The following is a 26,116-nucleotide window of genomic DNA, read 5'->3' as shown; positions in this document are numbered from 1 at the left end:
CGCTTTCAATCACCTCCATGGGAGGCCATATTCCTCCACTGGAGGAAATTCCACTTCCTCTCTGATGCTTTTTATCCTCACTCCCTGCTTTATTTCTTTATTCTTCATAGTACCTTGCACCTTCTATCACTCCTTTCAAACCTCTCTTAGACACACATTTATATAGTTACACACAGTTACACATTTACATAGTTAACTGCCCCTCCTCCAACTAGAATATAAACTTGGTCACAACAGGAACTTTCTGTGTCATAACCTGCTATATCTCTATTGCCTACAATATCGCTGTGCACAGTAGGCTATCAATATATTTTCTTGTTAATTTGATTTAGAGGCTAAGCTAATTTCAAATGTCTACAATGAGGGGCCGGTCAACCCAATATACCTAGGAAACTCATAGCTTACATTTCCCAAATCATTTGACCAAGATATTCCCACTATAACACCTGTAGAAAACTCACACTTAGGCTTAAAGCAGAATTTCTCAGCCTCAGTCCCATTTGTATTTAAGCTAGATAGTCGCTGTGGATAGCTGTCTTGTATGTTATAGGAAGTTAAGTCACAACTCTGGCCTCTTTCTACCAGATGTCTAGTTGTGACAACTGAAAATGTCTCCAGACATCGCCAAATAACCCTTAGTGGCAAAATCATCCCCAGCTGAGAACCAATTGTTTAGAGAGACAATTTCTTTTTTATGGTGATGCAGTTCCAAAATACTGTTCCCCTTTTGGAATGATGTGCATTCTGTAAAACCAATCAGAATTTACTAATTAGAGGATCACATGGCTAGAAAACACCATATTTAAGATCAGAGGGTCATAGGATCATGGTGAGCTGCACAAAAGTCTGTAACTTCAAAAGAACAGATCCCTTCTATTCCTCAGTAGAGGTGCTAAGAGCTCTTAATGGTATGCATGAGGGGTGTTATTAGTTGGGGTAGAATACCACAAGGCAGAAGCCCCTCTCCAGAAGGATGGGGATGAAGGAGGCTAAGAAATAAGAGGAAAGAGGTCCTTGAAAGTAGGAAGATGAAGATATTCTCTTCTTCGCCCTCATTTATTGCACAAGACACCCCTCCCCAAGATGAATAAAGCATAATAGCACGACTTTAGTTACATTATGCATTAAATAGGCTTTAGTGGGCCAGCTTGGACTCCCCAGCCATCATTTATACATTGTTTCTAAGGACAAGCACATTCTGAATTTTAAACAAATGCCTTACAAATGAACTTTTGGAACACGTCCTGATTGTAAGTTGGAGACTTGTTTATGTAGTACATTTAAGCTTTTGTCCATGCCATGAAAAAAAGCTGTTCTACACAAACAGCACCCACTTCAAAAAGGCATACGTTCTCCAAAGACAATGTGGTAGGGACATTTAAACAATACATCATAGCAGAAAAATTAGACTTTCATTTAACTTCCAGTGTTCTGATCATACCTAGATGTGAACACTGTGTTTCTAGAGAAGCAAAAATTCTTATATTCCTGGCTAAGTGATATGCTTTTCTAACTAGCAGCATTAAAGCATTTTTCAAGAGCTGGGGATATAGCTCAGTGGTATAGTGCTTGCCTACCATGCTTAAGGCCCTGAGTTAAATCCCAAGCACCATTAAAAAAAAAAAAAAAAAAAAAAAGAAAGAAAGAAAAAGAAATAGTCCAAAATCTAAATGAAAAATCATTCTCTGGACACTGAAGTGAAATGTTTTTCATTGCTAACATTAAAAACAAAATTCCTTTCCAATGCAAAATTTCCAGGACAGAATATATTATATTCTATTAGTTATAGAACCTCATTGTAAGGGGACAATGCATAAGAATGGCTCCCAGAGAGCTGTGGACCTATATAGAATGCCAGGAAGCAACTTCCCTACAGACAGATAACAAAGGCAACCCTAATTCAGGTGTATAGCAGCAGAACTTTGCCTACAAGCAAAAAGACTAATGCTATAAAAATCAAGACTACTGGAGTATGACAGGATGCCAAAGAGTCCCATTATTGAAAGAGGCTTTAAGCAGGAAGGCTCAGCTACCCCTGCTATGGAACACCTTCCTCTAACCTATTTCAAACAGTGAACATTTATTCAATGCTGGAAAAAAACAAGGAAGAGATAATTAATGTACCGGAAGAATAACTGAGGGGACTAAGACCACACTTCTCAAGAGCATGTATATATTTTAAGACTGAGGAAGTCATGTGATATTTAGATATGGCTAACTAATACCAAAAAGTCAAAGTTTGAGATAGTACAGTTTCTGCACATAATACAAAAATATTTAGACATAATAACAACAAAATGATACTCAACTATAAAGATAAGATTTAAAATAATTTGTTAAAAACCATAGTTTCAGAATACAGAATAAATTTAAATAATAAAATTATAAGAGTATTTAGTTCTTTTGTGTGTGTGTGTGTGTGTGTGTGTGTGTGTGTGGTGCTGGGGATTGAACTCAGGGCCTTGTGTATGCTAGGCAAGCACTCTACCTCTGAATCACATCCACAGCCCTAGTTCTTATTAACAACTTTAAATACATTTAATGACATTACTCTTAGAAATCCTTATCTGTAAATCAAATTTTTATCACGGAAGCACAAGTCCATGCACATTGTTATATTCTCAGGAGAGAAGATCAGATTATAAAAGATTTATTTATAATATTTATTCTTACTATTAAAGTTAAAAAATTATTCCTTAGTCTCCCCTTATATTTAAAGCACAATATAAATTTGCAGTGCTTTACATAGAATCAAAAGATATTTTTGCCTGTGTGTATCATGTGGAATATTTTCAAGGCCAGGTTATGCTCAGCCTTATGCACAGGTGATCCTTGTGACCTCCCTGTATACATGAATAAATAGCAAGTCAAGTACCCTGAATCATACCAACCTTTTTGGTGTTCCTTTATTTCAAATTAACATATGAACTTTGGTATAACATGCAGCTACACTTCAGAGTGCCTCATGATCTAAAGTCCCTGAGGTTTTTTAAAAAATTTATTCTAATTTGTTATATATGACAGAAGAATGCAATTCAATTCTTATTACACATAAACAGCACATTTTTTGATGTCTCTGGTCTAAATTCCCTGACTTTTAAGATGAAATTATCTTTTGTGTCTTCACACAGTGCCAAAATTGAGTGGCAATATATAGAGGGCATAATGGAACAGAAGGCAACCCAGAAATCATAAAAGTTAAACCAGCAACTGGAGATGCAAAGACTAAGGACCCTTACTTACATTTTCAAACCTCAGCTTCTAAATCCCCTAGATCTTCATCAGGAAAGTCAAGTGGGCAAAGGAATCAGGGATAATTTAAGATATGTGAGTGATAGAAACTGCAAATCATTTAATCTGCTTTTATTTCCTTCTGTAGCACACCTTTGAGTTTTAACTAGAAAAATTGCTCCCCAGAATTTCCCTGCTTCTCATATAGCCAGATGTGGCCAAGTCCATGTTGTGTCCAGTGAGCTTTGAGGAGAAATAGGTGTGTGCGTTTAAGGACTGTGCCTGCCTTAACCCAGACGCTACTGGGGTACAGACTCCCAGGGAACCATCTTGGTCATTGGGATCACAGAAAGACCCTGGTTGGTGGAGCAGAAAGGAATCTGGATCCTCATGGTGTGGAGCAGAGCTGCCTCACCAATCTGGGACTTTCTATTGACAGACATAAAATTCTGATGTTCAAGCAACTCTTATTTTGGATTCTGTCACATGTCAAATGCATATGCTTATTAATGGAGTCTCAAAGCTTTAGAGAAGTATTGATAATAAACAGAAGATTCTTTGGTCTTCTTCAATCTTCTGGCAATTACATCTATTTAATTCTATTTCTTACCCCAGGATGTTAAGTGCAGGCATCCAAAAAACAAAACAAAACAAAACAAAACAAAAAAATTTGGCATCAGTTTTGCTTTTTGTCCAGAACTATTCTCTTAAAAAAAAAAAAAAAAAGATAAAATTCCCAATTTTATATCAGTGAAGAACAAGAATGGGTGCAAGAAAATAACACGGGACCAGTTCATGGATGGTCCATGACCTAACCTCTCTACCTGATTAATATGTACTGTTGGGCAAACAAGCAATTAAGAAACAGGGACAACCCTCCAAAAACAAAACACAAAGACAGTCTTCTGTAAGTCTTTGGGCTTTTCCTTCTTGGTTTTTAAAATGAAATTTAAAATGAAAACACTTGGAGTGGTGAATGTCAAATCTTTTCTTTCTCTTCCCTCCCCGCCCCCAAGATCTGAACCTTTTCAATAGCTGAAAGAGTAAAACATTATCTGTGATCTGGTTGAAGGAGCAATAATCATGAAAATTTAGCAGCCAAATGCACTTGTATGTGCCCAGCACCTCTAAGATGCCCATACTGACCATCTCACTGAAGTCTCCAAAGGTACCTAATATGCTTATTGATGCTGTCCTATAACTATCCACAAGTTTATCTTATGATAGTGTTCTGCTCATAATTTGACTGCAAACCACCCATTAAAACTTCTCAAATTTCCAAGCATTTCATGTAGAAAGATAACTAAAATAAATAAATAAATAAATAGATAAAGACACTAGAAGTTCTTTGTTCCTAATTCTTTACACCTGGTCAGTAGTTTTAAACATAGAAAAATTGTACCAATTTGACCATCCTTAGACTTTGTGGACAAAAAAGACAAAAGGGGTCAGTAAAATATATTTTCAAAGGTTACCCAGGCCCTCCCCCCCAAAACCCTATAGGACAGTGTGATTAATGTAACAGGTTTTTGTACCAGCTCTAACAAGGTTTTGAGATTGAAGATGCCTGCATCTCAGTAATAATGTGGCAATATATAAGGCTGTTTTACCGAAAAGACCTTCCCTGTCAGTGCTGAGCCAATTAATTTATCCTCTAACTGTAAAGAATATTTTGGACTACTGATGACCACTAAGGCACAGTGTGACTTATGTCCTCATTCTTCCCTTATATTCAGATATGCATCTTTAGAGAGAAAGAGTTAGGGATCAGCCATGACAGTCAAGACAAGAGCAAAGACAATAAAAGATGGGCTTTTATTGCCAGCATAGGCAATAAAAGCCCATCATAATTTACCTTGTTTGCTATGGTGGAAAAAGTTGGAACAGGGTTGCCCTGGTTACTGCAACAGCTACCCACTCCCACACACTCTTAACCATAGAGTGCTTTCCTTCTTTTGTTCTGGTGGTCTCTCTGCACTTTCCAGAAATCATCAGAAGTAGCTGGTGCCTCATTCAATCCAAAGTAAAACCATGAAGTCTGTTGGCCTCATGGCAAAGAGTATCAGATGACAGGTAAGAGATTGGAAGCTCTGAGACTTTCCCATCCCATGGAACATATGGACAATGTCCCAGGGCCACAGAGTTCTAGGATTGATCAATTTCTTTCTTTTTTCCTTTTATTTTTGAGCAGGGGTGGGGGTGGGGGTGAGTGGGTACCAGGGATTGAATTTAGAGGCATTCAACCACTGAGCCACATACTCAGCCCTATTTTGCATTTTATTTTAAAAATAGGGTTTCACTGAGTTACTTAGTTGCTGAGCCTTGCCAAGTTGCCGAGGCTGCCTTTGAACTCTTGATCTTCCTGCCTCAGCCTCCCAAGCCACTGGGATTATAGGTATGTGCCGCTACACCCAGCAGATTGACCAATTTCAGTTTCCACCGACCAGCATTGAGAAGCATCCGGGATGGATCTGAGCACCATCTATAGTGTTCCTTCTCTGGGGATCCTGCCATTCATTCTGCAAGGAAGTTGACACTGAGCTGAGGAATCCAGGACTTGCTGCTTATACTGAACCAGATCCTAGAAACCAAGTTAGGGTTCTGATGGCAAATTCACCTGCATAGTGTAATGTGGCCACAAATAAATAAGCTCCATAAAAGCTTTTAATGGGGGTAAAATGTACCAATACAATACTAAATTAAAAAACAGAAATAGAAATTTACTATATAATATACTCTCAGCTATGTAAAAATGTGCTAGGCAGAATCTATAAGGAAATTTCAAAGAAACAAACGAAAAACACAGTAACATTTTTCTTTCTGATAGGAGTAGAAGCACTAGTTACCTTTTTTACAGTTTTCTGTACTCCCCAAGTTTTCTACAATGAACATCTACTAAAGGAACTTATTTTTCCCTATAATAAAAAGAAGTGAGGGAAGATGTTTAGTCCTGATAGAGAATTCCTTTCTAATCTGTTTCCTAACAATAATACAATAAAACAGAACTATTTGACACATGCCAGTGTATTTACTATAAGCTAGTTCTTTTAGATTATGAATTTTTGAAAGAGGAAACCTCCTCTACTTAAAGAAGTCAAATACCTCATTAGAGGTAAGGGTTGTTAGCCAGACTTATTGTGCTGTGTTTATGTGGTATAACTTTAAAAGTAAGACAAACAGAATGGATCTTGAAATTAAAGATGACTTTCATTAGTGTAGTGTAAATTAGTGTTCCCCTCAAGGCAGTCACTTAGAAAAACTATTAATCTGCTACTAGTTTTACTATTTCTCAAAATACTTTTTTGGAATGATCTGTAGAACTGCTCAGGAAAATCTTGTTACTTCAGTCTCTCCCTGTTTTTGACCAAAAATGGTTTTACCAGTTTGATGTGTCATTCACCTTACATGACTTCAAGAGTTCTTGGCCTGTCCTAAAAAAAACTATTCTCATAGATTAAAGATCACCAACCACTGAGATTATTTTCTTTTAAATGCCACAGACTTTGAAAACATTTCTGAAACATACATTTCCTAGGTATGTTATGAGTAATAACAGCATTCTTGCAATACGTGACTGATTTCCCAAGATGATTAATTACTCTGAAGAGACTAATTTTGGGGAAGGATGTAAAGGATCCATTATAGGTTAATGAAAAGCCTAGATAAAGACTGGAATTAGCTTGATTTTGTTTTCCAGTAAAAAATAACAAAAAGGTATTAGAAACCAAAGATTTCCCAGTGTAATCGGTGAAAAATCATTAGTTGCTTTGGTCTTTTCTTAGGACCATCACTGGCGGAATCCCAGGCTGGAAACTTCAGGGGCTCTTTCCCAGAGAACAAAGCTTATAAAAAACTAGACTACACTACCTCTTCTTTCCATATGTCCTGTTCATCATTTGTCAACACTAGTTTCACATTAGAATCACCTGGGGAGCTTTAAAAAAAAAATCCAGTTGGCTGGAAAACTCTAGACAAGAGAATCTGAATCTTAGAGAGCATCGGTATATATGTATACGGTTATGTGTATACTGTGTGCTCTTTCCTTTTCTTCCTTCCAAGTCCCAGATAATTTGGATGTGTTGAAGTAAGTAAGGGGTGAAGATCTTCATTTTCATATTATTATGTAATTCATAAAAACAAAAACTAGGGAATATTGCTTGCCCCATATGTTCAGTGTTAGGAAATAATGTAAAAAAAAAAAAAAAAGAGAGAAAGAGATAGGAAGCACACAGTTCTCTAGTTGACTAAGCTCACAGCAGATGAAAACACAAGAGGCACAGACAGATGATGAAACCATACCATAGCCTAGCCATCAAAGGTGATTCTGCTTTCTTCTTTTGGCTATCTGCAGACTCTAAATTTTGCACAATGAAAATAAAACTTTTGTAATACCTATGCTCACGCTGACAAATTATGGACTTAAGAGAGTAAAACCCCACATACCGGTAGTGTCTTGGGCAGTCACGTCCACACCATGGGCAACCATGACCCTGAGGCACTCCACGTGTCCTTTTGTAGCTGCAAGATGAAAACTGGAGAGAGAGGAAAACACATCTGCTTAGGATTGCCACACCTTACATTCATCTCTAACAAAGATTTTTGCCTGCTCATGTGTATTTTTTTCCCACTTGAGCTCCACAACTACCTGCTGAGTGAGTATTATTATTAGCCTCATTTCACTGATTTGTATTTTTAATTTTTTAAATGTTGCCTAGGTTGGTCTCAAACTCCTGGGCTCAAGTGATCCTCCTGCTCAGCCTTCTGAGCAGCTGGAACAATAGGTGAGCACCACCAACTTAAAACCTTGTTTTAAAGATGAGGACACAGAGCCTCACTATGGTCTGAAAATTTGTTCATTGATCCCTTTTCTTTCTTTTCTTTTTTGTTTTTGTTTTTATTTTTGGTGCTAGGGTTGAACCCAGGCTCTCATGCATGCTAAGCACATACTCTACCACTGAGCTACATCCCACCTCCTCTCTGACATATTCTATTAATGATGGAGCAGGAGCTTGATCTTACCTCTTTCAACCCAAAGTTCAGGCTTGAAAAAATTTAAGATTTGATCACATATTTATCTCTTTATGAATCAACAGAGAGCTCCAACTAGATTGAGTTTCTAAACAAATATTATCTTTTTTCTTTGTCTAGCATTTACTTTTACCAATGCCATCATTTCTTCTTGTTTTGGGGGGGTGGGGGGTGGAGGGAGCACTGAAGATTGAACCCAGGGGTGCTTAACCACTGAGCTACCTCCCCAGCCCTTTTTAGTTTTTATTTTGAAACAGGGTCTCACTAAGTTGCTTGAGGCCTCACTAAGCTTCTGAGTCTGGCTTTGAACTTGTGATCCTCCTGCCTCAGCCTCCCAAGCCACTGGGATTACAAGTGTGTGCCACAGCGCCTGGCACAATGCCATCATTTCTACATAATGCACACTCTAAAAAGAAACCTGTCTAAGTCACAGAGGTCAAAGTTCTTGGACATCGTTGCTTGGACAATGCCAAAAGCAAGGCTGTGCTTTAGATGAACGATAGTGGCATACAACATCCATTAAGTGCCTACTTTACACTTCTAGATGCTGACTTTTCCTTCCCACAACAGTGGTTTAGGGGAGCCCTGTCACTGTCTACCTCCCATGGCAGGATTCTATACTCAGTTGCAAACAGCACTGCAGAAAGCCCACAAAAGGCTCCAGAACTCAGTGACATGGAGTACAAACCATGCTCTACGACATCTTTAGTTGGACTATTAAAAGAAGGGATCACAGCCAAATGCCACACCAATGATCCCAGGGTGAAGAGCACTTCTGCAGGTAGAAAGAAGCAAAGTGTACCACCTGCAGTCAGGCCCAGAGGCTGAGATGGCCACAGGCTTCAAGAGTCTCCACCATGGAGACCTTCCTGTCTCTCCATCTCTTTCCTGAAGAGAGAGGTTAACAAGCCTCCAGTTCTCCTCCTCCCTTGGTCTGTATCTTTCAAATGAATGCCCAGGCATTATTTTCTGTCAGGGTAGGATCTATCATCAGAGCCCAGGGTCACAAGCAGCTGGCAAATCCAAGAGCTAATATTTGAACCCAAGTGGGTCTGACTCCAGCCCTTTGTCCTTTGTAGGTAAGTTGAGTGAAGGGGACAGATTATCAAGTGAGAACATTTCAAGTCTGGTTGTAAATCAGGCATAACATAATTAACTATGTGCTTTGGGGAAATTGGATCAACCTCTCTGTGCTTAAGTTCTTTCCTCCATTGTAAAGTGGAAGGACTAAGTCAAATGATTTCTAAGGATCTTCTGGCTCTAACATTTTGCTTTTCTGTCTACCTGGTTCTGATCATACCAATTGTTTGTGAAGCAATCGGTACATAATGTCTCTTTACAATCAAAATTCACTTCGGAGTGATTCCACATTAAGTAAAGCGTTGATTACATGGAATGATTTGGAAATGTGGTGACTTGTTTAAATTGAATTCCTGTTTAAACACAGCTTAGCCAAAAGAATACCCCTAAAAGGCAGGACAATAATACCCCTGTTTTTCACCACATTGGGGGAAGGCTTAATTTTGTAAAAAGTTTACCTTTAAGTGATTAATCTTTTATTTTAACTAATCTTTGTAGAAGGTTTCTAAAGATTCACCAGCCTTGTAACAATATACATAACATAATTAATTGCTTTTGAGGAAATAAAGTCACCATCAAAAGACTCAGTTTTCAGTTCCTTGAACTCTGCTTTCAGGGGTGCTAACCCAAAGCTCTTGAACTACTAAGTCCTAAAATTGATTATACTGGTCTTCTTTTCTAGGTCTGTGTATTTGCTTTTAAGCTGTTAACCTTTTATCTCCTTTGACAGGGGAGAACTAAATCAAAAGTATCTCAAAAGCAGGGTAGCCATAGGCTACTTTGAAGATAGACTGGGAAAGTGATTACTCTGTACACAGGTGCATATACCCAATACCTAACTTTTTCCCCCCCCCTTTTGGTACCAGGGATTGAACCTAGGGGTGCTTAACCACTGAGCAATATCCCCAGCCTTTTTGTTTATATTTTATTTAGAGACAGGGTCTCACTGAGTTGTTTAGGGCCTTGCCAAGTTGCTGAGGCTGACTTTGAACTCAAGATCCTCATGCCTCAACTTCCTGAGCTGTTGGGACTACAGGCATGTGCTACCACATCTGGCTCCACCTAACTTTTGATTAAACTATAACCTACATAAATAAAACTGCACATATCATACAGTCTGGTAACTTTACAAGCAGATGCAATCTCACCTTCAAACACATCAAGCAACAGAACATGGTCCAAGACCTTGAAGCTTTCCTTCCAGGCTTGCATCCCTGAAGCTCTGCATGGTCCTTTCTAGTTTCCACCTCCCTCAGAGAGGATATTTATAGTTTTTTCTATTCTGAAGTGTTTTAGATTGCCTCTGAATCATATATTATATTTATGGGTGGTTCAAATTGCAGATATATTTGATAAGAGCACTACTATAGGCCACTACTATAGTTTGGTAAATGTAATCTGTTGAACATAACTTGATATTCATCAAATGACTTGAAATTGCAGGGATTCAAGGTCAGTACTTGGAAGGCCAATAATCATTCCAAGGTGGAGAAAGTGTTATTTCAAATCTCACATAAGAAACTTCTTAGACATTGCTTTTTAAAGGAAACCTCTAAGGTCAATCAAAATTGACCTCTCTGTTGGCTGTAACACATCTTTTGATGGATGCAATTAAATACATTTTTCATTGACTATGCTTTAAAAAATTATGTGTGTGGGGGAGTGGGGGTTGTTTTTTGTTCTGCCTCTCCAATTAAGAGTTTAGAACAGGGAGCGACTTTTTTCTCTCTTCTTGGGATTCTCCAACCATTTTCCTGCAGAATATTGGTATCCTGCTAAGAAAGAGTATTTTCCCAATTTATGATTGTCTCCCATATTTTACCAAATGCTTCAGGACTTACTATCCTTAGCAAAGTACAAATATAAGTAATTATAAACAGCTCAGTATAAGGGCAAATATTTGTGCTTGTAACTTTATACCATACCTATCTAATAATCATCACATTTTTAGATAGCAAAGTCATTCATGTGGGTCAATTAAACATATTATTTCTGGGTATTTCTCAAAAAGGCTCTAATTTCCCTGTCTGTTGTGTTCTGCTGTCACACAAAAATTGCTGTCTACTTTCTAAGACACAGGATCATAGGCATAAGCCTACAATGCAGGAAAGGGGACAGCAGATCATTTTAGTCATCATTTTAGTTTCTGATTCACTTCTTCATTTAGATATGGAGACATTTATCCTTCCTTCTCACTGAGCATGCAATTCTAGCAAATGGGAGCAAACCCACAAAACACAATAAATAGGTCTTCTCGTAGGGGAGAGTCACCAGTGCTATGCCTTCTATTTGACCCTCTGGAGCGGCCCTCTCCCTTTAGCTCTGGGTTCATGGCCCAGGAGACAATCCTCCAGTGCACTGTAACCAATGGGCTACCATGTCCTTTGGCTTCTGGTAGAGTTTGAACAATGGTTAGTGCTTATGGGAGTAAGAATATGAGGAAAGATTCAGAGCATGATCTTTCCCACTGCCCTCCTCCAAGTCACAGATTGGCAGTGGCCATCTTTCCTCTAGGAAAGCCACAGCTATGAAGGCCACAGTTCTGACTTTCCCAAAGCTACAATCATGGCTTTTTCTGGGTTTGGGTATTTGTTCTCTCTCCTCATCCCTCCAGGTCAAGGGCAGAAAAGATTCCCACTATTGCTAGCCTAGAGCTGCATTCCCAACCTTGTTGGTTTCCTTTAACTTTGCGATTATTTGTAAACAGTTCCTTTTTTAAACTCTCATCAGCCACCCTTTGACAATGCTACCTATTTCCTAGCGGATACTGAACATGCCACGCTTGGATATTTTTGTGTGTGGTCATCCACAGGATGAACCCATAAGTTCCAGTGGATATTATTTAATTATATATTTGTAAGGATAAATTCAGGTTTTAAAAAAATTGTATTACCATATATCATTAGATTAAAAAGATATTTGAGTTTGAGCATTGTGGTTTAAATGCTTTAAAGGAAAAATATGCCATATAACTATAATTACACAGAATATGGTGATTTCAAAAAAAATTTTCTGGTAGGGTCTTAATTTTCTAATATGATAGAGAACAGTTTAAAGGGTTCAAGATTGAACTCTTCTAAGATTTAGGGAAAACAAAATTAAACAAAACAAAACCTTAATCAATCAAGAGCTAGTAGACTAGCACACCTTGCAAGAAAAAAAAAAAAAAGCTACTGTAGATTTACTTTTAAAAGGATACATTCACAACAATACATAATGGTACACAAGTGCATACACACACACACACACACACACACACAACAATTACAACAAAAGCAAAATTTAAAGCAAACAAATAAACCAAACCCACACATATCTTTACAGCCCGACCATGTCTGTAATTTGTAAGACTTAATGTGAAGACACTCAGAAAACAAAATTTTAACAGCTCCTAAACACTCCCATATGCTGAAGTTTTGGTTCTTGCTCTTGATGTAAACTCTAGTGGACTTATTTAGTTTTATTAGCATCCATGATACTGTTCATTAAAGTACATGCTGTGGTCTGAAACTAGGAAAGTCTTACAAAGTTCTATGGGCATATCCTATGGAATAAAAAAGATTCTTCAGTGATGAATTACAAGTAAAAGAAAATTCACTAAAACCTTCTATACTATATATATTATATGCATTTATATGCACACATATGTATACATATATGACATATATACTGCTCCATACTATAGTCTATTATTAAAAATCTGCAGATAAGATTTAGGAAAAGAAAAAATAAGATAGCTACTCTGCAGTTATTTTGATATCCATTGAACACTCTGATTAATTCCTTATAATTACCTACCTAAAAGGATAATAATCTAATATTCTGACTAATAGTATGTCATTGCCATTGCTTTTTAGTCATAAAATCACTTTACCATTTAACTTGGAACATGGTGTTTATAAGCTGCAAGAGCTTGCTAAATCAGTTGCCACATAAAAGAAAACCAAAATGGTTGGTATGCTGGTACAGCTTTGGCTAATTTTTATGAAAGATGTACAAATGCAGAAAATTAACACACAGATTTAACACTAGAGTGACTTTGGCACCAAACCCTTAGCAACTATCTCCTTTATATTATGGTAGCACATATGTTCAGTCTAGCTATCTTATACATAAATAATCAATTACCCACAGGAAGAGCCGGGTCATTTTGTTTATTTCCCTGGGAAAGAAAGTTCTAGAAGAGGGGAGCCCTGCCTTCTTTCCCTCATCCCCCAAGCTAAAAGAAGCTGTTTGTCAGGAGTGGGGTAAATACCACCATACAGAAGGGCAAGGTGGGGAAATACATGGTGATAACTTTTGTTTATCTAATTTGGTTATCTAGTCATCTCAAAGTTTTAAAATTTAGGAAGTCAAGTTCTCATTATATCTACCCTCCATGATTTTGCAAAATTAAAGCTTTGAATACGCTTTAACATTATTAAAGCTTAGCAGAGGACAAAAATATGCAGTCAGATGACAAGTATAATAAGGAATATATCAAGAAGCGTGATATTAGGGAGGTAAAACGTGTAATTTTTAAGGGCTCAGACTAAATGAGTTTCAACATTCATTTTGCCACTTGATAGTGTAATCTCAGGTAGGAGTTCTCTATATCCCAGCTTCCACATTTGTAAAATGGGCTGTGGAGAATAAATGAATTGTATGTAAAAGTACTTAGCAAAACATGAAGCAACTAGCAAATACTCCAAAAAAAAAAAAAAATAGGCCACCAATTATCGTAGCCTCACTCACATACAAAGTAGAGTCTGTGACATGTTGCTTAATGAAAGGAATTGTTTCAACATTCAGAAAAGTCAGGCTAGCAGAAGTTAAGTCAAAAGCATCATACCCTAAAAACCAAAGGGCCAGAGAGGAGAGGGATAAAAGCTATGTGGTTTTCCAGTGAGTGGAAACTTGGGAACAAAGTTGTAGACAGTCACAGACTACAAAAGCCACCTAAGACCAGCCTTGTCTAAAGCTCACACTTGAGCTGCTTACATTCTGGCACCTTCCACGGAAGTGATAATCCTCAGTGCAGGGTTTGGCAGCAGTAAGCCATTAACATTTAGCCTCTGAATGTGAACCAGAGGCAGAGCCAACATTTAGTAAGATATTCCAGTAGAAAGTTGGGCATCACTGGGTAGAAAAACACAACTTGTCAGTGACACAACCTGGATTTATTGGTGACAACTTATAGATTTCCTTTCTTATACAGTAACTGACAAATGTAGACATCCTCAGTGGAGGCAGGCTGGGAGGCTGGCAGGCTCAGGCCAGCCTCTATCTGGTGGCAGGCAGGGGGACTGTGGGTTACTGAAGGCTTATGGAGCAGATGGTGTCCCAGGTCAGCACCAAATTAAGAGCATGATCGATGCCCTCTAATGGCCTGTGTCCTGGATAACTGGTTGAAAGAATAAACCTCTACATAAAGACAGTTAGTAGATTGGAATGAGATAAATGGGGTTGGGTTGGGGGTGATGTAGAAGGTTGATTAACCACCCCTAGCCACACACACACCCTTAGACAGTATTCTTGACAATGTTAATTGGATATTGGAGCTAATTCAAGTATGGGATAGTTTTGATATTTCTACAGATAGCTGTCTATTTTTATATACTGTGACTACTATAGCTAAATACATTCATTTACACATTCACTAGGATACTAGGGTATTGATGTGTCAAATTAAGCACTGAGAAATAACAATGAATAAAACAAAGTTCCTTTGTTCCCGGAGCATGGCTTTTAGAAGGAACACTAAAGATAAACCAGTGGTCTCAACACATGCACACACACACATATACGCCAGGATATTTGGCAATATCTGGGGACATGTTTTTTTCTTTATTGCCAGGGGGCACCAGAGACCAGAAATACTGCTGCGCATCCTACAAAAAAGATAAGACTGTTCCCCATAACAAAGGATTATCCATCCAGTCCAAACTATCCTAGTGCCCAGGTTGTGAAACGCTGTGATAAACCATTAAAAGGCATGTACAACACTGAAAAATAATTCCATTAAAAAAAATAGAGAGTAAAGAATAAAAGCAACATATTTTTATCTTTTTATTGAGATATAATCCAACTACCATGACGTTCACTCCCATTTCTTAGTCCCCTTTGTCCCTGGAAATCATTAGCCTACTTTCTCTCTCCACTAATTAGCTTTTTCTGGATATTTTCTAAAGAGGATCCTACAGTACATGGTCCCCTGTATCTGGCTCCTTTGCTTTGGCATGTTTTCTGGTTCTCTCATGCTGTACTCTCAGTACTGCACTTCTTCCTTAATGAGTTCTATTTTAGGAGTATTCTACATTGTTCATCCATTTGTTACAAGATGTGCATCTGGATTTTTTTTTCTACTTGGGGTTATTGTTACTGTTAAAACATTTGTATATAGTGTTCGTGTGGACATGTATTTTCATTTCTAGTAGGTATAAGCCAAGGAGTGGAATTACTGAGTCATATGCTAAACATATTTAATTTTCTAGGAACTGCTAAACTCTTTTCTAAAGCTACTGCAACATTTTATATCTCTATCAACAATGTAGGAGGGGATCCAATTTCTCCACATCCTAGCCAAGACTTTTTATGTCTAGTAAATTTTAATTTAAGAAATGAGAATTTTAATTACAATCTAAAAAGTCTAGAGGCAAAACATTTAAGTCTTCTTAACAAGCTCTTTGAAGTAGTCAACTCAACTAATTATCAGCTGAAATTTCCTGTAAAAAAGGAATATAAAAGAGTGAATGCAAAACAAATTAGGAACATCCTTTGGCTTTGTCTCTACATAAGCTTTTACTTCTAATTAAAAAGTGTGACCTTTCTGTTTAAAGATAAGAAATGTCATTCAAAAGTCCACATAACAATATATTTTATGAGAGACTTTGTTACCTGTTTATTTCTTTGCTTAGAGGGGTCAAGAATTCAGCAGAGGCAGAAAAACTATAAAAACTTTTTATCCACTCCTCTAACCCTAGGCCTAGTGACAAGGACACAGTTCACTAGTCAGGGATATCCATGGTGGACTCCATATTCTGATGCAGCTAAAGTGACAGCACTTCGCAACCTTAGTCTTAGCTACTCAGAGAGTGGTACCTGGACCTGGAGTTGGGGGCTGGGGATGTGGCTCAGTGGTTAGGTGCCCATGGGTTCAATCCTAGGTACCCCTCAAAAAAGACATGTGAGCTTTTGGGGCCCTACCCCACATATAATAAATGACAAATGCTGCTGGCACAAGGTCCCCAGTTGACCTGGTGTGTACCCTCAAGCATGAGAAGTACTGCTCTAAATGGAAGACAAGTTAAAAGCCTCACACCATCATTTTTTGCCAAGGCACCCATTGTTTCACGGTCTTTTGAAAACATAATCCCCTTAGCCTTAAAAACAATTGCATAGATATGTTCCACACACACAAAAAAAGGAATCCCCATTGGGTCATGTTTCATTATAATTCAGGATGTGTAGTTTTGCTTATAAGACTCAGCCAGGGCCCTTCAACAGAGTTGTAACTAAAAGACACAAATAAGCAGCCCAAAGATTTATATAAAATTACTTTGATCTTTTGATGCTTATTGATATTTGGAATGTTGATGCTATTGTCACTTGGAAAGATCCCAAGTTTTCAGTGCTTGAAAGTTTGTTGCACTCTGACATTCTCCCTCTCTATCACTCCTGACCTCCCTCCACACACACCCCAAGAGAAAGTCAACTCAAAGAGCAGCTGCAGGGCAGGCTGAGTACAGGCTGGAGGAAGTGACAGAGGAGCAGGAGGAGGCAGTGAGAAGCTGGAGGGCTCTTTGGGAGGACCAGGAAGCACAGCTATTGGCTGCTTTGTTGCTTCTTGATGGTGGCTGTGATGACTCTGGTTCCCTCCTTCTAAACCATGTTTAAGGTTTAGATGACAGCAACATCATCAACCACAGAATCTAGTCTATTGAAACACTGCTGTACTAAGAGTGTCTTATCCTCATTGCAGGCTTTTAGGGGGTCAGAATAAACTATTATGGTTCTCTCTTTACAGAAGAGGAAACAGGCACAGAGTTTACCAACTTGCCAAAAAGTCCCAGAATGAACAGATACAGGAGTTTGTACTCTAATATACTTGTGAGCGACATAGTTCTGAATGTCTTAAATATAGTCTGAAAAACTCTTCAAAAAAATGGCACCCGAGTCCTAACTCGGGCATTATAGATTATAGCCCAGAACGGGCCCTTCACTGATAAGTAGCATTGCTTGTCAATCACTCTGCAAATTGAAATGCTATGGGTTATTAACTCACTATTTGTGTGGCTCTTCAACAAACAAAGTTGAAACTAAAAACTATGAGTATTTGGCAAAAAACAAACATGGGCTTCTCACTGGGACATGTTAGTTTTGCCAGGGATTAAAAAAAAAAAAAAGACAGGAATGTAATCCCAGCACTGAAGCAAACTAAGCCAGCAATGGAGGTTTCATTTCCTAAAAAAAAACCATTCAGCAAAGTTGTGCAAACCTTCCCGAAATAAATACCTTGGGACAAGGCTGGGATATTTCCCAAGGCTCTTCACCAGAAGGGTACTTGAGCTGCTGCTATCCAAAAGACCATGAGTTATGGTCTGGAAAGTTCTTTCAATTTTCCAGAGTAATAATAAACATAATTCTGCTGGTTTCTGATTGCCAGCTGAAACATATATTGGAAGGAAAAACATATTCTCAAGGCTACTTTTAGAAGACTTGATTTTCCAGACATAATCATTCCCAGAAATTTTCACTAAAACCCAACACTTTCTTGCCACTTTCACCACCCAGACTCCAGGTGCACAGAAGGCTGGACCACGATACAGTCTTCAAAATCTTCCCCACCACCTCTGCAATCAATTTCCAGTCCTAAAATCAAGCAAACAACCTACATTTAAAGAGCTGATCATGCACCAAACCCTACCAGAGATAGCCACATGTCAAAATTCCAGAGTGTTAGAATTTTCCAGAAGGATAACTTGTCTAGCATCTTTATTTCATAGACACAGAGACTCAACCCCAACATTTCAGTGAAATTAGGAAATATATAAAAGATCAGGACTTAAACTTCCTGACCTAACTCAGAGAGCAATTTCTCTTACTATACTCATATCTTTCTTCTTTCCTTTAAAAAAAAAATTCCAAAAAGGGAGTCACCATACTCAGTAAAAGATTCAGAAGTAGTTGTTTCTTAAAAGCCCCAACATTTCAGTTCTGCAACAGGTGCCTCACATTTTGACCACCTAAAGTTGCTTCTATTTTTAAAATTAATAATTAATTAATTAATTAATTATTATTTTTTTACACAAACAGAGCACAACTTTTCATTTCTCTGGTTGTACATGATGTAGAGTCACACCATTCATGCAATCTATTTTTATTGTACTCCTTTCTTAAGATGTTTTTCTGTATATTCTCCTACTTAGGAGGCAGAGTCAGGAAGTATTTATGATTGGGATTTAATCTAAAGTCCTTGCCATACTCTTCAAGGCTCTGCAGGAGGTGTCCTGGCTGCCCCTCCACCTCACCTTCCAGCGGTCTCCCTGTGCACAGGACTCCAGCCCACTGGCTCCTTGTGGTTTCTTGAGCCCATCAGGCACCCTCTCACCTCAGGGCCTTTGTTCTGCTGTTCTCTCCACCAGGAAAGTCACTCCTCCAGAAAACTGTCTAGCACTGTCCCCATTCCATTCAGGAATCTGCTCAAAGAGCCCTTCCTTCCAGAAGCTTAATCAAAGTGGCCCCTGCACTCTTTATTTTCTTCAGCGTACCTGTCTTTACAAGGAATGCTTGTTTATTGTCCGTCAGCCCCATTAGATGTGTGTTCCATTGTGCTGATATTTGGTCTTGCTGCTTTCAACATTCCTATGGCACAGAGTGACTTTTAGCTTTGTGGGGCTGGGGCATTGTTTGTTTGATTTTAGATAATGCAAATCTTTAGCATTGAATTTGCTTTTTTTATTCTAAAATTTTTGAGTTTTCTCAGGTTAAGGTACAGCCATAAACTGTCATAACTGTGAATTTTTCTTAGGTGGTCATGCAGGTGCTTGGGAGAGAAATTGTGTCCTTTCGCCAAGTTCACCATCACAGTGTATGGTGGGTTCCCCAAGCATGGCCCAGGACTAGCAGTGTCAGCATCACCTGGAATACGTTAGAAACACAAACTCTCAGGTTCCTGCTCAGATTCCAGGGGTGGAATCCAGCAAGACCCCTCAGCTGATTCTGAGGCACATTCAGTTTAACTTAGGATCATTGGCAAAGCAGGAAGACATGAACTACAACTCCAGTACTTTCTGGTTTTGCTGTCAATGCTACCATCCTCAAACCATTTCATACCAAAAGCTGTGTGTACTATGGATCACTAGAGAGGAGATATTGAAGAGTGAAAAGCTGAAAAGAGAAAATTTTACAAGAATACAATCTTCCAGTAAAGTCATTCAAATTCAGTTCACTCAACTAGTCTATATGTTAAAAAAAAAAAAAAAAAAAAAAAAAAAAAAGTCCTTTTTAGCTCTAAAACCTTATGGTTCTAGCCCAACCCTCCAATTGTTTGTTGGAAGGTTGGGCACATCTTTGTTTCACATCTGAATTCTAGGTCACTGAGCTCAATGAGGATGGGCTCACATGGAATATTTCAGTTGGGGTGACCCTAAAAATAGGATTAAAAGGTCTGGAGTCCCATTTCAGATTATAATCTGAGGGTAAAGAAGGCAGTACTGTCTAATAGCTTCTAATTATAAAAGCCCAGTAAAAGTAAATTCCTCTTTGCTGGTGGGTATTAACCCCACTGACCCATGAAGAAATCCCTCCAGCCAAAAGTCCCAATGCAGACCAGATTTCAGCAATTTCCAAGGCAACTGTAATAGCAAATCTGATCACTGCTTCTAGTAGAAACCATGTAGCAGACAGGTTGAGAAAGGGAAACATTTGTTGCGTTTCCCTGCTAAGTGGGTCTAGTAAATGAGACTGATGTAAAAAAAAATGGCCATAAAAATAACATTACTGTCCTTTTAGTGCCCACAATGTGGTAATTAATAGCATCAGCAATAATACTTCTAGGGACAGGGTTTCCAGAGGACAGGACAATGGAGACACTCAGATGAAAGACCACGTACTCAAGAGCTAAGAGGTCCCACAACATTTAATTTAAGCCATAGCTCTTTTTCTTCAGGACTGTCTGATTTCAAATGTGCCCTGGGAATAGTACTTGGACCTTATAAAATTTCCATTAGGACAAATTATTTGCATATTATTGACACTGATATACCTCCAGACTCCAGCCTTGTCAGTTAAAACAAGTGATTTGTATTAATTTCCAAACCTTTCCAAGTCACACATTCCTTTTCATAAATTTATCCCAGGGTGACTAAGAATATCCCATGAGAAATACCTGAGAGAAACTGAGAAGGTCTTCTAAAAGGGATGAACAAATAAACTATTTGCTGAATGGATGACACAGGCGAAAGCCCCTGGCCCAATATAATAACAATTCCTTTCTTACTAATTAGGAAAGGGTAGGCTCTAACCCTGGTAGCTTGATAACAGAGATAAGCACTTAGGTAACCAAGACTCGCAGATCCTGAGTGATTTGAGAGTGGCAGTTGCCTTCCACTTTGGAAATTAGCAAAGAAATTCATGAAAGAGGTGGTAAAACCGATCACTGGATAATACACAGAATTCCATGGGATGGGCATTTAGGAAGGCAGGAGCAGAGGTGAGAAAGCAGGAGGGTTTGGAAAGACAGGCGTGTGCTAGTGATCCTATATCCTGAACCCGTGAACTGCCTGGCTGCCGATTAGCGTGAGAACCTCCTGCTCCAGCATGCCCTCTCGCGTGGTGACTGAGGGCAGGTCACTGCCTGTGTGCTCCAAGATTCACCCTCCCCTCCCCTGCTCTGCTCTGTATCACAGTGAACCATATTTCCCAGGCTCCCCTGACCTCTGCATTGGGGGCAGGTCGGGCTGGTGCCTTCCACCACAAGATGACCCAGGCAAGGGGCAAAGCCAGAGGGTTTTGGCCCTGGGCAATAATTACCCATTTGAGTATTTAAAATCCTTCATATTCAATATACTTAATTCAACTTTGAAAACATTGAAACATTTTTAAATGAAAAATCCTGGGATCCTACCAATATTTTTGTCAGTATAGTTTCTAATTTGCAAATCTATTTTTCACCTCACTTCAGTTATATACCTTCCTTCCACTGCACGATTATGCAACAAAATGTTTTGCTTTAACATACAACACTGTTACCTTTGTAAACTTCAGGAATTATGTTATTTTAACATATTTAAGACAAAAGTAGCTATCATTTAAATTTTATTTTATGCACAAGCATTACATATATACTTGTATGTGTGTGTAGGAAAAAACTAACCTGGGCTCTGCAAGCTGTCTTCAGCCTGCTTGTGACCTATCATGGTACCACCTGTTAAGAAGACTAGGAAATGTGACTCCCTTGTGTAGTGACTTCTCATATTGGACTGATCATTCAAATCATTTTCAAAAAACCCTCTGCCCTGACTACACTTCATACCAAGTAAACCCACAGTCTCTGAGGGTGGAACCTAGCCTTTTCCAAAGCTGCCCAAGTGATTCTAATGAAAGTCAAGTTGAGAATAAATGATCTAGTGCAAGTAGGGGCCTTTAACTTGGCTATCATAAGCTGTTAAATAAGGGAATAATGGCACTGGTATCATTTGATTTTCAACGTGCTTGACCTGCTTTTTCAACACCGTCCTCTTGCCTTTTATACACCCAAATCCTACCCATCCATTCATTCTTCAAGTTACCTCACTTTACATCTCAGACAGGCAGCATTTCTTAACTACCCAGTATCACATTAGCACTCCTGTTCTGACCCCCATGGTCAGTATTTTACAGATTAGCAATATTACTATAATTATTCACCAGTATTTTCACTGGTCTTACCTTCCTAACTAGACATTATGTCTCTTGCAGGCAAAGACCATATCTGCTCTTAAAAAAAAAAAAAAAAATCTGTTCACAACAGTTTGGAACAGTTTAGACTAAAAGAGTACCTACCAACTAGTAGATTCATGAAACACAAACACTTGAATATACTTGCAAGGTACAAAGAGAGGTTATTATTGCAGTCAAAAATCTACATGGACCAAATCAGAGTGGATATAGCATATCATTATGTCAAATGTCAAAAGGTCTTAGGAATACATAGGGTAATTTTTCAGGGAAGGATAGAGGCTGCAATTATATATATAGCAGGTAATGGTTTCAGGTAAATTAATTTGTCATGAATTTGAGAGAAGAACTGGAGGAAGCTGATCAGGTGGTATGACTTGATGTCTAAGCCTGAATTGCTGGTATAATATTTCTAATACATGCCTATTCTGAAAAAACAAGAAAACAGAAAGTACAACAAGACACTAGCTAGAAAAGCCCATTATTGTACTGTTTTTCAAGGCCTACTTCCCCCACATTATGTTTAAGTTCCAAAGAGTAATCTAACAATAATTTCACAGATTCTTGCTCTCAAAGCCAAAATGATCAGGTTTCTGCAACGTGGGCTACATGAAAGCACATGCACGTGTGTGTGTGCATGTGTGTATACACCTATATTTTTTTTAAAGTCTATACACACATGTCCTGGTAGGTATTTGTTCAAATACAACAGTCCCAGTAGTGACTTTATTTAGTCTGGTTGTTCCTAAGACAAACACACATAACTTTAATTAAAGGCACATCCAAATGTAGGGGAAACCATCTTGAAACAATTAGGTTCTTCTCCGGTAAGAGGTTTCAGGGCACTGACATCCTTCCACTTCCTCACGTCTCCCCCGTGGAAAGAGAACAGATGGGGCAGAGGCAAGCCAAGCCTGACTCCATAAACACAGCCTGCAGCTATAACTCTGCCCTGCTCCATTTTCTTCTCTTCCAACCAAGACACCCACCCTTCTTTTACTCTTTCCTAAATGAATTCCAGTCATTTGATTGCTTTTACTTTTTTTTTTAACCCCTCTTTGATCAGTCCTAGAGGGAAAAAAAATTCTGACTTAATTTCTTATCTTTCTCAGAAAGGAAATATTTCAGGAAGAAACTGAAAAGTCTAAGGAATTACCAAATCACCCATCTGGTTTCTGACCTTGGCTTATGGAATCTTCTGGAGAATGTCTGAGAGATGGCTGCCTTTGCCAGCACATTCTCGGGACTTTCTGGGTCCTCTGGTTTTCTAGGAAGTACAGGCTAAGTACTTCTGTATTTAAGCTGCCCTGGAAACTGGGGGTACAGGTTGTGATAGTCACTGGAATAGTCCTTTCTCCTCTCAATCCCAAGTTAACTCACTTCTGGGTGATTTACCCATGAGCAACTCTCAGCAGAAAGAGCATTTTTCTCCACACTGAAAAGTCACTTCAGTAAATGGCAATTCAATGGCCCCTTCGACAAGGATGGAATACTGAGAAAGACCAGCATTCCAAAAAATGGTCTGACCCTTGTCCTCACAGAGTTTACCCTGTTGTGTAAGAGTCAGAAAACAAAGGCTTTTCATAGGTGGAACATTCCTATTGTTCCTGTTCTTTGAATACAATGGAATACACTGGACATTGAATACAACTGGGCAAATATGAGGCCATTTTTACCTGAAAGGAAGACAGAAGCAGGCAGCCCCACCTCCAGAAGAAGGCCCACTGGGAGATAACATTTAGATAAGGGTGGAGCCTCAGGGACAACCTTGAAAGCCAAATCAGGACTTGGGGCTGACATGAAATTGTAGATTTTTATACCAAATTACAAAATGCACTGTCACAAAAGCTCTGGAGAAAATAGGCCTCCAGCCTAATTTTGATGTGGTGCTGTATAAAAGGAAGGGTAAACTCTTAAGGAGCAGGCAGAAAATGAGGCCAAGTGCTGTCCAGGACCTAATTTTCAAGAGTGATGGGGCCTTATCTTTAGAAGCAAAACATCTCTTAGGTGTCCATCAACACATGCCACCCCGGCAGCTCCAAGGGCTGGTCTAGTCAAGAGCTCCAGCAGAGGAGAGCACTGGTTCTGACATGAACTCAGAGCCACTCTTAGAATGTTACCATTTCACATTCTACCAAACCAAAGGCACCCGGAAAGAAGAGGAACTACAGAAAAAATCTCCACAGCTTAGGGAAGATCTTCAAGTGGGCACTCAGTCCAGGATGCACAGATGAGACTAAACTTTAGTACAGAAGTTCAGGCTTCCAAAGGTGATCAGGCTGAGGCAAGGCAACCAACTGTCCACTTCATAACACAGCCCCAGAATTGGTATTATTATGCGATGACAAAGGGTTAAGGAAGAAGGTTTCCTACCTTATTGTCAATACTCAGACCCTTAGGCCTGAACGAAACTATGAAACTAAGATAGAATTCTGTGGTGCCTTTAAAAATTAAATTCTTACAGTTACCAGTTAATAACTTTAATCCTCAAAAGGAATATCCCAAGCAGAAAAATGAAGTGTTGACAGATGATTGCTTATGGAAAATCCTACACTGGAGAAATAATTACCTCCTCTCTTCCTTTTTCATTCATTCTTCTAACTTTCCACATTATGTATCATGGAAAGAAAAATGAAAAATAGCTGACTTGTGAGTGCACAGTCAGAGGTGTGAGAACTATGTCTAGAGTTAGTTCAGGGAGATCTGTGATGTCTATATAACTGCACTTCCACTACTCAAGGAGAACAGAATGAATACATATTACAAAGTGGATGGGCCCAGAAAACATGCTAAGTTAAGGAAGCCAGACACAAAAGACCAATATTCTATGGTTCCATTTATATGAACTGTGCAGAATAGGCAAATCCAGGTATGGCTGACTCACGGTTGCCAGGGGAATGGGGAAGGAAATTGATAGTGAGGATGGTTGTTCCACACTGTGAACTGTGTATTTTAAAATCACAAAAATGGTAAACTTTATGTTATGTATATTTTACCACAATAAAAGAGAGTAGAAAATGATTGTCTAGTCATGTATTTCGTACACAAGAAATACGAACCAAAAGAACAAATTTGTTAAGGTGTTCATAATTGTGGCTAAGCCGCTAATCCAGATTTTCTATCTTCTTTTCAGTGAGTACCATCTTAGATAAAATGATCACAAACATTTATCTCCCCTTTCCCTGCTGTGACATGTATAAAATATTGTCTACAAAGCTAGGCTGGGGGAGTAGATATCAAGAAGGCTATAAAGAGGTATACAAAGTAGTTGAAAAGCCAAGTGCCTACCACCAAAAATCTCAGGAGAAAAAAATATTGATTCCTGGGCTTCTCCCCAGACCAAGCAATTAGGAACATCTTGCTGATTGATGTATCACATGGCATCAGTATTTTTTTTAAAAGCATCTGGGTAATACTAATACAAAAGCTCCCAGGATGGAGAACCACTAATCTTGGATGAGAAGGGAAGGGAGCTGACTTTGTCAAGTGCCTATCATTAGCTAGGAACTGTGATGGCTCTCTCCATACAGGTTCTATAGCTGTGGGTGCCCCATATACTTTTGTACCTTTTCTGGCAAGGAGCACTTACAGCCCCTAGGAGCAGCACTCAACCTTTGGGGAACAAGAAATTAAGAGATACACCCCACTTTCCCTACCCTTCAGGTGGAATAACTTTAAATCATCTAATCTTAGGCAAAACATTTTTATGTAAAAGGCCAGATGGTAAATAGTTTGGGCTTGTGTGCCACATGGTCTGTGCTGCAACTACTCAGTTCTGCCTTTGTAGTGCAGAAGCAGCCATGGACAATGATTAAATAAACGTGTGTGGCTGTGTTCCAATAAAACTTTATTTATAAAA

General features: G+C 38.7%; 1 protein-coding gene across 4 annotated transcripts in view; it reads right to left on the bottom strand.

Annotated features, from left to right (window-relative positions):
• Positions 1-26,116, bottom strand: part of Rai14 (retinoic acid induced 14) — a 136,125-nt gene that overhangs the window by 26,195 nt on the left and 83,814 nt on the right. For all 4 annotated transcript variants that reach the window (XM_071612649.1, XM_034636109.2, XM_071612650.1 and 1 more), the window contains exon 4: positions 7,675-7,763. In XM_071612649.1, the coding sequence (XP_071468750.1) occupies positions 7,675-7,763 (89 nt within the window). The remainder of the gene's footprint in view (positions 1-7,674; positions 7,764-26,116) is intronic.

The sequence above is a fragment of the Marmota flaviventris genome, chromosome 5 (genome assembly GCF_047511675.1).
Source record: "Marmota flaviventris isolate mMarFla1 chromosome 5, mMarFla1.hap1, whole genome shotgun sequence".
Taxonomy (NCBI): Eukaryota; Metazoa; Chordata; class Mammalia; order Rodentia; family Sciuridae; genus Marmota; species Marmota flaviventris.
Note: the sequence above shows the minus strand (reverse complement) of the source record. Positions and strands in the feature narration are given on the sequence as shown.